We start from the raw sequence: 13,332 nt of genomic DNA on the forward strand, positions 1-13,332 counted from the left end.
GCTGAGGAATCTCGTCCAACTGCAGCAGATGTGAGAGAGAGAAAGAGAAAGAGAGAGGGGGGGGGGAGAGAGAGAGAGAGAGAGAGAGAGAGAGAGAGAGAGAGAATTCTATTGGCAAAACCATTTCCAATAAGTAGGAATACTGTGAAAATAATTTTTAAACTACGTTCAATTAAAGTAGAATGATATTTACGTCAGGATTTTTATTTAGCAAATATTTAACATGAGTTTTAAAATGTCTAGATCTAGATAGTAACACTGTGATGTATTTTTATTATAAATCTGGTATTTGGTAAATATTTTTATCAAATGAAGGTTAAAGACATTCATGATTAAATCGAAAAGGTTAGAAAAAGCTAGTAAAACTTTTTTTTAAAGACAACTCTAATCTCGACAAGAAGGGAAATCAAAAAGAAAGAAAGAACTTTACTCTTTCATTACGTACTATTGCCCGATATTATAAACCTCTTTCGTTCTTATTTTCAGACTCCACAACCGCTGCCCCCACTACAATATCTACAAATATACCAACCACTGATGCCTCTACCAACACACCTACAAATGCACCTACAACAGCTGCATCTACCAACACACCTACAAATGCACCTACAACAGCTGCCTCTACCAACACACCTACAAATGCACCTACAACAGCTGCCTTTACCAACACACCTACAAATGCACCTACAACAGCTGCCTCTACCAACACCCCTACAAATGCACCTACAACAGCTGCCTCTACCAACACCCCTACAAATGCACCTACACAGCTGCCTCTAAACGCCCTACAAATGCACCTAAAACAGCTGCCTCTACCAACGCACCCACAAATGCACCTACAACAACTGCCTCTACCAACACCCCTACAAATGCACCTACAACAACTGCCTCTACCAACACCCCTACAAATGCACCTACAACAATGCTCTCTACACACATGCACCTACAAATGCACCTACAACACAATGCACTACCAAGACCAACACCTACAAATGCACCTACAACAGCTGCCTCTACCAACACCCCTACAAATGCACCTACAACAACTGCCTTAGAACACCTACAATGCACCTACACAACTGCCTTACCACCCTACAAATGCACTACAACAGCTGCTCTACAACCCCACAAATGCACTACAAAGCTCATCTACCAACACCCTACAAATGCACTACAACAAGCTGCCTCTACCAACGCCCCTACAAATGCACCTAAAACAGCTGCCTCTACCAACCACCTACAAATGCACCTACAACAACTGCCTTACCAACACCCCTACAAATGCACTACAAACTGCTCTACAACACCACAATGCACTACAACACTGCTCTCCAACACCCTACAAATGCACCTACAACAGCTGCCTCTACCAAACACCTCAAATGCACTACAACAGCTGCCTCTACCAACACCCTACAAATGCACCTACAACACTGCTCTACCAACACCTACAAATGCAGCTACAACAGCTGCCTCACCAACACCTACACATCACCTACAACGCTGCCTCTACCAACACACCTACAAATGCACTACAACAGCTGCCTCTACCAAACACCTACAATGCACTAAACAGCTGCCTCTACACACCACAAATGCACTACAACAGCTGCTCTACACACCCTACAAATGCACCTACAACAGCCGCCTCTACCACCACAGCTACAAATCTACCTGCAACAGCTGCTCACCAACACACCTACAAATGCACTACAAAGCTGCCTCTACCAACACACTACAACATAAAATGCCTTACAAACCCTCAATCACTACAACAGCTGCCTTACCAACACCCTACAAATGCAGCTACAACAGCTGCCACCATACACTACAAATGCCCCTACAACATGCTGCCTCTACCAACACCCTACAAATGCAGCTACAACAGCTGCCTTACCAACACACCTACAAATGCAGCTACAACAGCTGCCTCTACGAATACACCTACAAATGCACCTACAACAGCTGCCTCTACCAACACACCTACAAATGCACCTACAACAGCTGCCTCTACCAACACACCTACAAATGCACTTACAACAGCTGCCTCCACCAACACACCTATAAATCCAGCTACAAATGCTGCCTCTACCAACACACCTACAAAAGCAGTTAGAACAGCTGCCTCTACCAACACCCCTACAAATGCACCTACAACAGCTGCCTCTACCAACACCCCTACAAATGCACCTACAACAGCTGCCTCTACCAACACACCTACAAATGCACCTACAACAGCTGCCTCTACCAACACACCTACAAATGCACCTACAACAGCTGCCTCTACCAACACACCTACAAATGCACCTACAACAGCTGCCTCTACCAACACACCTACAAATCCACAATCCACTACAACAGCTGCCTCTACACACAACCATAAAAATGCAGCTACTACAGTTACCTCTACCAACACGCCTACAAATGCACCTACAAAAGCTGCCTCTACCAACACGCCTACAAATGCACCTACAAAAGCTGCCTCTACCAACACACCTACAAATGCACCTCCAACAGCTGCCTCCACCAACATACCTACAAATGCACATACGACAGCTGCGTCTACCAACACACCTACAAATGCACCTACAACAGCTGTCTCTACCAACAGACCCACAAATTCATCTACAACAACTGTCTCTACCAATACACCTACAAATGCACCTACAATAGCTGCCTCTACCAACACACTTACAAATGTACCTACAACAGATGTCTCTACCAACACACATACAAATGCACATACAACAGCTGCCTCTACCAACAAGACAACAAATGCACCTACCACAGTTGCCTCTACCAACACACCTGCAAATGCACCTACAACAGCCGCTTCTACCAACAAACCTACAAATGCAGCTACAACAGCTGCAGCTGCCTCTACCAACACACCTACAAATGCACCTACAAGAGCTGCCTCTACCAACACACCTACAAATGCACCTACAACAGCTGGTTTTACCAACACACCTACAAATGCACCTACTACAGCTGCCTCCACCAACACACCTACAAATGCACCTACTACAGCTGCCTCCACCAACTCACCTACGCAAGCATCTCTAACACATGTCACTACCAACATACCTACAAATACAGCTGCCTTGACCAATCCACCTACAAATGTACCAATAACATTGCCCACTTCCAAAATACCAACGCAAACACCTACAACATCTCCAATCACTATCGGACCTACAAAAGTATCTGGGACGTCCGCCACCACAAAGTCATCTACAAATGCTGCTAAAATATTTATTACTAAAGCATCTATTGTATCTGTTACCACCAACACTCCAACACCTGTATCTACAAAATATCATGCGACTGGCAACACGCCTACACAAGTTCCTAAAATATCTTCCACGACCACCATAAGTTCAAAAGCAGCTAAAGGTGGTAATGTGCAGACTATAACGCCTTCAAATACTAAACCATCATCAGCAGTTGCATCAATGACCTCAAAAGCAACCACTGCATCTACAGGAATCCCTGGACAATGCATTGATTTTGATATGATGGTGAGTAATAACAATATGGCTTGTCTGAACTATATCCGAGACTTATGACACACATTATATCAAACCAATATAAGAATGATTCAAACATGAAACTATAAACTCAATGATTGGTTAGTAGTTGTTTTGGGCAGGTCACTTGTTTCCTATACAAAGGGTTGCGTTCGCTATCATCTAAGAAGATTGGGTTTTTTGGTTTTTTGGAAGTGGGGGGGGGGGGGGGGTATGAGTATTCTTTTGCTGATGCCAAATAAAATGTTCAACTAATCGATCATTTGTTTTTGTCATTATTGTCTGTTCTTACTGACCAAACGTGTCCTGGGTATCACTTGATTTTGTTTGCTCTTAACAGACGATATTCGTGTTAATTTTGATCAATTATCAAATCGGTGCCTCTTTGTGGCCGGTAATATGACACTCGTCTAGAAAAACCCATGGTGAGAGTCCAGCTGTGGGCGGCGCAAAATGTGAGTACTTTGAAAAGACTCTTTACTCACGTGCTCTAACCACACTCGGGTATAAATGGCCGGCAGATTAATAGATATCGAGAAAAAAACGTAATATTGTTTTTCAAGCGCGTTGTCTCATCCCGCTACATGTTAAATGTTACTGCTGACTTGGGATATTTTGTAAGCCCTTTAACAATGAATCGATGGGGTCTCTACCCTGTCGTACTCTGAATAAAAAAAAACACGCTTCTAAAAATTTACCAGGAAACTCTTCATCAAATGTGATTCGATAAAAGTGACCTTGACCGTGTCACAAATGTGACCCATTGCCTTGAACTGGTATTATGTCGGAGTGACCAAGACACTGAAAAGGTAAATTTAATGTTGAAATGGTCACATTTTCACACTTTAATTTCCATATCAATGTCGTCAATAAAACATAAACGTAATCCATGTTTCAGGATTAATTCTAATTTTAGCATCAATATTCAATATTATCCCGACATAATACCGATTTCAGTCTGTGGGTCATAAATTATTTATTTTCTTCTTTATATCCAGATTCTTCGATGTCAATAACAAGGGATTCTTTTCAATTTTAAAGCGACCTTTAAAAAATTGTTTAATTTTCTTCTTTAAATAGGTCCATTCAATGGAGGATGGCAAAATGAAATGCATTTGCTTCGACCCAAATACTGGCAGGCATCGGACCGTTATACGACGACAATTCCCTACTCAAAGAGTTTTACGCGCAATGAGGATTGGAACAATCACCTCAACCTCTTTGCTGGCAGTGGGACTTCTTTGTTACTGTATCTATAAACTCTATAAAAAGTAAGTCATACTAAATTTATAAGGACATAATATGGACTGACAAGCTGTTGCTATCACATGGAAAGTACACTCATATTACAGGGTTCAGTTTTGATTCGGATTGTAAATAAATTTTGAAAAATGAATTTCCTTTATTCATCCCCAAGGGGGAAATTTGTCTTTGGGATCTATTCCAAGTAAAACTAGAATAACCCAGGCGTCAGCCGTAGTACAGCGCCACAAAGTGGGCTAGACGAGGACTTGCTCAAGGCCACACAACGAGGAGGATAGTCGAACTCGGTTCCTTTTTGGTAAGAAGCAAAGGCCGTACCGCTTAGCCACGCCCCCCCCCCCCCCCCCACCTTCAAATTGATGGATTTTATTATTTATTTTAAAATCATACCACCCCCGCACAGTGTCATAGGGAACTCGTTCGAAATTTCAAACGCAGGAACTCTAGAACTTTTCCTGTGTGAATAATTCTGAAAGTATAAAATATTGAAATATGATGGACCACCTATTTATCATTTAATTATAAAATTATTTCTCTTAGTTTTTGAAGGAAAACAAAACATAGCTAGGCAAAAATTAACGCATGTCATTGAAATACACCTTCATCGACTCTGAATGTGACGGATGGTAAACTTGAAGAACATCATTATTAAACTAATTCGTGGAGGCGAGATTACTTATACGGTAACACAAAAAAAAAAAAAAACTCAACTCATTAGTCATCTCTATTTTTTCTCTCGCGTGTAATGATTGTATATCATATCAAATACATAGATTTGTATTAAATTATTATAAAATATAAAGTCGAGAAAATAAAAAAACATTTTCTCAAGTTTCAGTTTAGAAAGGGAAATAACCCAATTTTATTTTATGATTTAGAAGATTGAAACAGGACGTTATTGAGTTTGATTTCTTCTTCCATATTAGTCCGTTGTTTGGCTTTATCTATTTGCTGATGATTTTGAGACGATAATGAAATGATTTAAATAACATAAGATTGTAAACGGCATGAGATAAATCCTGTCTTTATTATTGCTAATTATTGTTCACAAATAGGTCATTTCTAGGTCATGAGACAGATATTACGTTGTCTCCACTCAGTTTTCTGAATCATCATTCAGTCAGATAATATATTTTTTGTGTACTAGTAAAAAGCCCACAATTTCGCGGGGAAATAACTATTTTCATTCAATATTGTACCCACCATCATTTAATGAGGGCAGATTGGTAAACAACGCTGTCTGTGTAACTTGATACATCCTCTGTTGATTTTTTCTGTGTGGTCCAACATGAAGTGTAAGCCACTATAGCCTCTGACCCGTGACACAGCAACATACAGTTGTCCATGTGTGAAAACAGGTTGTGGTAAGAAAATCAACTGCGAAAATAAACCTGAAGTAGCAGACGTGAGCAGAGCTGAAAGACGATCCTGGGGTCGCGAACTTACCTTACAGTATTACAGTACTCTGGTGATGATGTTTGGTGGTCTTTTTATGCGCATCCACTGGAGGTGTACAAAAATGCACCGGTTTTATGCACCTCCGTTGGCGGTGCTGGTTGATTAATGAAAATGTTGCTGCTTGAAGCTCGAAGGAAAAAATAACGATAAGTGTTGAATTGTAAGCCTCAATTTAATAGACGAAGACATACTGTGGACGTTTCTGATTTCACCTTTATCAACAAAACACGACGAATAAGACACGAAGGACGAATGAGAGATGTGTTGTGTGAATGGCGTAGTAAGGTAGATAGACATAAACAATGATGGGACAGGAAGTTTTCGAAAAATAACAACAACAATCAACAAAACACGACGAATAAGACACTAAGGACGAATGAGAGATGTGTAGTGTGAATGGCGTAGTAAGGTAGATAGACATAAACAATGATGGGACAGGAAGTTTTTGAAAAATAACAACAACAGCAGCAACAACAACAACAACAAAGAAGAAGAAGAAGAAAAAAAAAACAATAAAATGACAAAGACGCGGTAAACGAATACACTGATGATAATGATAAAATATTATAAAATGATAACAATCGACGTTTACATAGAAATGCACGTCGATAACACATTGAAAGGTACCGATGTTGTTTTTAAAAAAATATAATAATAAATAATAATAATACTGATAATAATATTATAATAATAGAATAATAATAATAATAATAATAATAATAATAATAATAGATTAATTTACGGTTTTAAATATATGTCCAGTAACTATAACAACAGAAATGATGTCTTTCTCAATAAATTAAACTTTTTTTTTTAATGTCCACAATGGGATTGAACCCGGTACTTTCAAGGTTAGAGTCTGACAGCTTATCCACTGCGCTACGGAGCCATCTGACTGTTCATAACTTTTAATAAGGTCTTTCTAAAACCTTATTTTACCTTCAATGCAACTTCTATTTTCTGGTTTTAAATTTCGATTTTTTAGATTGTTATTATTATTAATTAATTTATTACCAAAGAAGTTACACCTGAGTATTGTCCACCAGAAACCATCACAGTGAAAGCATCAAATGGGCAATAAAAATACTTGATGTCATAAATAGGTGAAAACTGTTGAAAACTTAGTGTAGATCTGAAATCCGTAAAGTAATTAAGATAATACATTATTTCGAATGCAACGATTTGCGTAAAAACAACTTTTTACAGTGTCGAAATTGATTGTTTTTGAGAGTGTTAGTGTCGTCGGTACGTATTTTATGATATCTGTTTGACTCAATGAACTTTCAAACTGACTTTAAATTATAAAAGGAAATCACAGATCACTTCCTGCTGCTACCACAAATGATTTATACTTAAACCGACATCCCTTATTTATTTTTATTTTTTTTGTATTTAATTTCAATTCCATTGTATTTATTGTCCAACAACAGTCTACACGTTTATATATTTCACTTTCTAAACTGCATTACACAGTTCCTCCCCGCCTCCCCTCTTTTCACTTAAAATTAATTGCGCACCTTTTAGAAATAGCTAGTATTCTATTTTAATTCGCGCTTCCTTACAAAGGAGCATTACTATTTCCTGCCAACCAATGTTTTGTTTATTCATCTTAACTACGCCACTACCACATTATCTCATTCATCTGTGGTGTTTCATTCATCCTGTTTTGTTGATAAAGGGGAAACCCGAAACGTTCATTGGATCTGTTTTTGTAATTAAATTGAAGCTTACATTCAATTTCACATTATTATTTATTTCTTCGAGCTTTGAGCAGCAACATTTACAGTGGATACATTATTTCGAATGCAACGATTTGCGTAAAAACGCCAAACTGACAACTTTTTACAGTGTCGAAATTGGTTGTTTTTGAGAGTGTCGTCGGTACGTATTTTATGATATCTGTTTGACTCAACGAACGTTCAAACTGACTTTAAATTATAAAAGGAAATCAAGTTATCTGTTTATCTATCTGTAAAAAAATACATTTTTAATTTTCAAATCTTTCAGTAGAGTCGTGCGCCGTATAATTTTTTTTTTATTGACTCAAATAAGCACAAGTTCTCCACAAAGCTATTTTTTTAAAGAAAGGATGTAAAATGTGTTACTTTTTTGATGTTTTTATATTTACTCACTTTAACAATTATATTGATAGGAAACTGTAAATTGGGGTTATTATATTAGATGTTTAGCTAAATTTGATTGTTTTTCTGCCCTCACAGATTGTCCACAAAAGGTCATAACCCTGATGACTACATTGTCAAAGGATAGGACTGATAACGTCAAGAGTGAAGGCCAGATTCTTCTTTCTTGACATATGAATTGTAACAACTGTTGAACAAGTCATTACCTGAGACTATTCCAGCAAGACGCTCTTTCTATAATGAGATGGATGATAATGTATATCTCTATTTTCGACAAAGATTATGTAATTTTATTATCTTACCTGTGTGCAAAAATATAAAGTTCCTGCATAAGGACAATGTCAACATTAGAAAATAAATCATTTCTATATTTGACAAAGGACATAATATTTATCACGTGTCCTTTTTGTTTTAAAAAAGATTTTTTTTTTTTCAGAGAGAAAAAAAAAATAATTGTTTCGAAGAGCAAACTCCACAAAATGTGCTCAATAACATGACAATGGGTACGAATCTAAAAGCACTCTTATTAACATGTAAGACGAGGCATGGCGACTTAAAGCGCTATTACATATTATTTACAACAAAGACAAAACTTTAATCGATCAGGTCCATATTGTAAACATGAGTGCGGTGAGAAAATGTGAGTAAAGAGCTTCTCCATGGACTTGAGTCTACGCTGCCTAGTATGAGACTCCTACCAATGGCCCTTTTTAGACGTACACTTATAAATATATATATATTAAAATACATAATTTTTGTCTGTGAGAATCCCCTTTTTGCAAAGCTTTGTGAAAAACCGCGCTTTCTGATTCTATCAATGCAGATACGCGTTCTCTTACTTTTCAAAACATTTCTTTTCAATGTTTTAACGACTTTCCTTTTAACGAAATGACATCATATGTAATTGATGGTCAAATGGAAAGGACAGGCAATCTTAACACTCAAAAAGACTTGCACTCAATCTACCTAGAAAGGTCAAAGCGATCATCTCATTGACGTTTAAAAGATCCATCAAAACGATTCAACGATGAACAAAATAGGAACATTAAAGTTGTTTTTTATTGCATCTTCTACTTCCATACAATATCATGTGATCAAAACAAGGAGATCACGTAAAAATGTCGTCCCAATCTCAGACAAGACCTTATTCACATGTTTTTATTTGGATTTGAGTATTTAGATAGATAACGCGTTTCATCATATCAATCCCCCATAATTGGATGTAATATACGTTAATGGCCGGTAACAATGTTGTCTTTGTGGAAAACATAATTTGTTATAGCCCCTAAAGGGTGTCATGTTTAGTTTGTCTTATAAAGTGTTGCTTTTTCCTTGGGACTCATTGGACAAGGCATTTAGCGTATTGTGCCGCTCATGTCATTTTATGATAGTCATCATAACAAGGTGTATAGAAAGTAATATAGTTTCATGTCCTCGTCATGTAAAATGGGAACGTGTTTGATTTACCCTTGGAAGTTCTGAGCTTCACTTGCTATTTGATACAAATAGATTAATTTTTGGAAAAAGAAAAGTTTATCTTTAGTTGTCTCGCGCTGTGCTATACGCACATGTGCAAAAGTAACTTAACACTTGTTTTGAGTTAATTCATTTGAGTTTTAAAATATAAAGTAGGACAGAAATGAGCAATATTTTTAATAGATGTGAGTCAAATTCCTTCAACATACACGAATAATCCCAAAAGTAACGACTTCTCAACAAAAAAAACCCCAAAAAGCAAGCACAAGTTGGGTTGTCTGCTTCGGGAAAAAGAGAGGAAAATTGACGCAACAAAGTCAGTACTACGTACGGCTACACGACTTCCACTCGTTGTTCGGACAAGTCTTCCCGTAGAGTATGGTTCACATCATTTCCTATGACACACTCCATTCTGCTTCAACAATGTTCCAAATCTTGTAAGCATTCCTTGCTTGGCACTGTTGTTCCCTTGTATGTGTTTTAAGAAGATCTCAGAAGTGCTAAAAAAGATTGGGGTCGGGAGTTACAGCTGGCCACTTGAGCACAAAGGTCCTATTCTCAGTTAGTTGAGGTTGCTCTGAGTCCAACAGTGTCCATCTTAAAATGTTGTTTTCCACAGCAATGTCAGTAGCATTAGGAAGGTGTTGGTTGTGATTCAAGCAAATGTTCGATCACCATTGGCCGTTGTTACTCGAGTTGACTTGTCCGTCTTTGATCTCTCATGTGCCCTTTCATTGTTGAACTTTGCGGTAATAGATAGCTTTAACATTGAAAACCCTGCAACCTCAGCTCCTGCATGACTATGGCAAAATTGATGGGCTCTCTCTTTGATGCTCAGTTTCTGCATGTTTCGAGAGAGTAAAAGAATTGAAATCAAAGTAATTACAAAAGGATTTAACGTTTTTATTTGTTTAAAACAGCAAATAGCTTGTCAACAGTAGAGGGCAACATGGCGACGTTCAATCGGGGCACGTTGGTGAGAAAGGGTTCTGTTTCGAGAATTTAAGAACTTGCCTGATAAATGGTAAATGGTACGTTGTAGTTTTTAGTGTAACTATTTTAATATCTCAAATCCTAAAACGGTTGACTTATTAGTCAAGCAGGGAGTAGTCCCAATTCTGACTAGTCGTCTCAGAATAGTTTCATGTCAGGATGGATCGGAACCATTAAAATGAACAGAGAATTAAAGGGATAAAAAGAATCCCTTTATTCATCCCATGGGGAAATTTGTCTTTAGACTGGAATAACCCAGTCGACAGCCGCAGTGCAGAAAAAATACGACTTTGAACTCTTTTTGCAATGTAAAATATTGAATTCATTTTCCATCATAACGGATAGAAATTAAGCCCAAATTTCATATAATGTGGCTATAAATAAACTTTCCAGCATAGAGCTCACCCCGACATAATACCGCTTTGAGTCGGTGGGTCACAAATACTCTCTATCAATTTTTACTACATCAACCGGCTACGTATTCGCTTCAATGACGTTTACTTAATTTAGTTAATCTCAACTTATTTCATAACAGAGTCATGGATCTCCTCGACTCGTGATAAGCGTTTATCAGTATCACGAAGCTCAGTTATAGAATCAAAGGCTTGTTATGTAAAATAGCTTTGAATGTTTCTCCAAACTGGTTGCCTTTCAATTCGTTAGTAAGTGTGCTCTTAATGAGGGACTTTAGCGTCCAAAATAATATTATTTTCAACCGTTCATTTTCATTGTTTGAGGACTAGGTATGATTTTATTCTTTCATTATTAGAATTCAATTTAGAAGAGACATCTTCCATTAAATGCATGTCAGGTTATGATGCACAGATCGTCAATTAGATTTTATTGTAAAAAAACTTGTATAAACTTACAGATTCATAGAGGAAATCCTTCTTATGATTACTACATGGATCCAGTTATTGGTCCTAGTTTACTATCTCTCTGATGCAGAGAAAGATATTGGTGTGATTATTGATCGAGAATTAAACTTCCGACTTCTGATGTTCATGATTGCATTAACCCTTGCTTGGTTTCATTCGAAGGAGTCGGAGTTCTTATATTAAGCAAGTTACCACTTCTATTTAAATACTGTATAGACGGTCTATGCCATGATATACACACTCTGCGAATGAAAATCCAAGGGGCGGGGTGCGTTTATTAGCTACTCATAAGGAACGAAATTGACGTCATTCAGCTCTTTGTTACTGTTTTCAGACAAGAAATTCTATCAGACTGTAAATGTTCAAGTTTACGCATATATTTTTTTTATGTGTATGTGTTGGTACGTTACTTCCGGCTGGCGGATATTGTGAGTTTTTTTACCTAAACGCATAAAATCAATATGTCGATTTCTATGTGTGCGTTTATTAGCGCATATGCGTGTATTAGGATACACACGTATATCTAAATCTGTTTTCGGCTATACAGTACTTGAATAAGGAAATTAGAGCCTCCTATACATTATGTCGTACTCCAGAAAAACTAGTATTTTAAAATTTGGCGAGAAAACTCGTTTTTCAAATTATATCGATCGATAATGACCCTTGTCTTGGCAAAAACTTTCAAACCATTACTTCGCAAAGTAATTAATTAGGCCACTTGTTATCTGAAACCAGTGAGATTGTCACATTAAAGGTCTCAGAAGTATCTGTCTATATATTTAGTCATATCGGAATTCCGGAGAAGATACTGGATAAAGGGGCCCTATTCGTATCTTATTATGGGAAAGAGCTTCTCGTTTGCATGGAAGAATAAAATCACCGGCAACCCCTTATCATTCAATATGTAACAGACTCATGGAAAGGTGATCAGTATTTTGAAAATGATGTTCAAATATCATTGTACCGAACAACAAAAGCAGTTTATAAAGAAGTTCTCCAGGGAATCCACGAAATGTTCACCAGTCGAACTCGTAGATAGCATGCGCTTGGCTAAGAAACTCACAACATTGCCACCTGGAAGTATAACGGACCAACACAAATAACTATGTGAAACCATGAACGTTTATATCTTGTCTTGTTATACAGTTAAGTGAGAATTACTCATAAACGTGGATGGCAAAAAAATAAAAAATAACAAAGACCCGATTGACGTCAACTTCATTATGTCAGACGATTATTGAGTTTGGTGTGCTATCGGATGAGGAAGAAACGTGGGAAATGACGAATGAGAAACTTTGCAGGCTCAAAGAAACAATAATTCAATTGTGATAGAAATTGAAAGTAAATGATTTTATGGTGGGTGACAAATACGTTGCCACAGAATAATGCATGACCCATGGAATCGTATCAACAAGTCCCAACGAATATTGAGTGAAAAGAGGAACTAGTTAGAAACTTATTCACGCCAATCTGCTCAAAAGGTCTGTTACCCGAGAAAGAACTGAGGTGAGAGAACGTATCGCAAATGAGAATGACAAGCAACTCATGAAGGATAATATTAAAAGACCTTGCTCATTGGCTGTCATTAGTGAA

At 37.5% G+C, this 13,332-nt stretch overlaps 2 protein-coding genes across 2 annotated transcripts in view; both read left to right on the top strand.

The window, feature by feature from the left end:
* LOC144980207 (uncharacterized) overlaps positions 1-1,055 on the top strand; it is a 37,658-nt gene extending 36,603 nt beyond the window's left edge. The window contains exon 27 of the mRNA XM_078927824.1: positions 487-1,055. Within this exon, the coding sequence (XP_078783950.1) occupies positions 487-1,055 (569 nt within the window). The remainder of the gene's footprint in view (positions 1-486) is intronic.
* On the top strand, positions 756-8,776 carry LOC144957344 (uncharacterized). Its single transcript, XM_078888519.1, has 3 exons — positions 756-3,521; positions 4,611-4,801; positions 8,471-8,776. The coding sequence occupies exons 1-3, from the start codon at positions 1,167-1,169 to the stop codon at positions 8,517-8,519; spliced, it is 2,595 nt and encodes an 864-aa protein (XP_078744645.1). The 5' UTR covers positions 756-1,166; the 3' UTR covers positions 8,520-8,776.
* Positions 8,777-13,332: the final 4,556 nt, after the last annotated feature.

This window comes from Berghia stephanieae, chromosome 1, assembly GCF_034508935.2.
Source record: "Berghia stephanieae isolate SIO BIC M18660-M18661 chromosome 1, UCSD_Bste_1.3, whole genome shotgun sequence".
Lineage (NCBI taxonomy): Eukaryota > Metazoa > Mollusca > Gastropoda > Nudibranchia > Aeolidiidae > Berghia > Berghia stephanieae.

Coding starts and splice junctions, on each gene's coding strand:
- LOC144957344 (XM_078888519.1), top strand. CDS start 1,167: ATGCACTACAACAAGCTGCCTCTACCAACGCCCCTACAAATGCACCTA. Junction 3,522..4,610: donor GCATTGATTTTGATATGATG/GTGAGTAATAAC, acceptor TTCTTTAAATAG/GTCCATTCAATGGAGGATGG. Junction 4,802..8,470: donor ATCTATAAACTCTATAAAAA/GTAAGTCATACT, acceptor CTGCCCTCACAG/ATTGTCCACAAAAGGTCATA.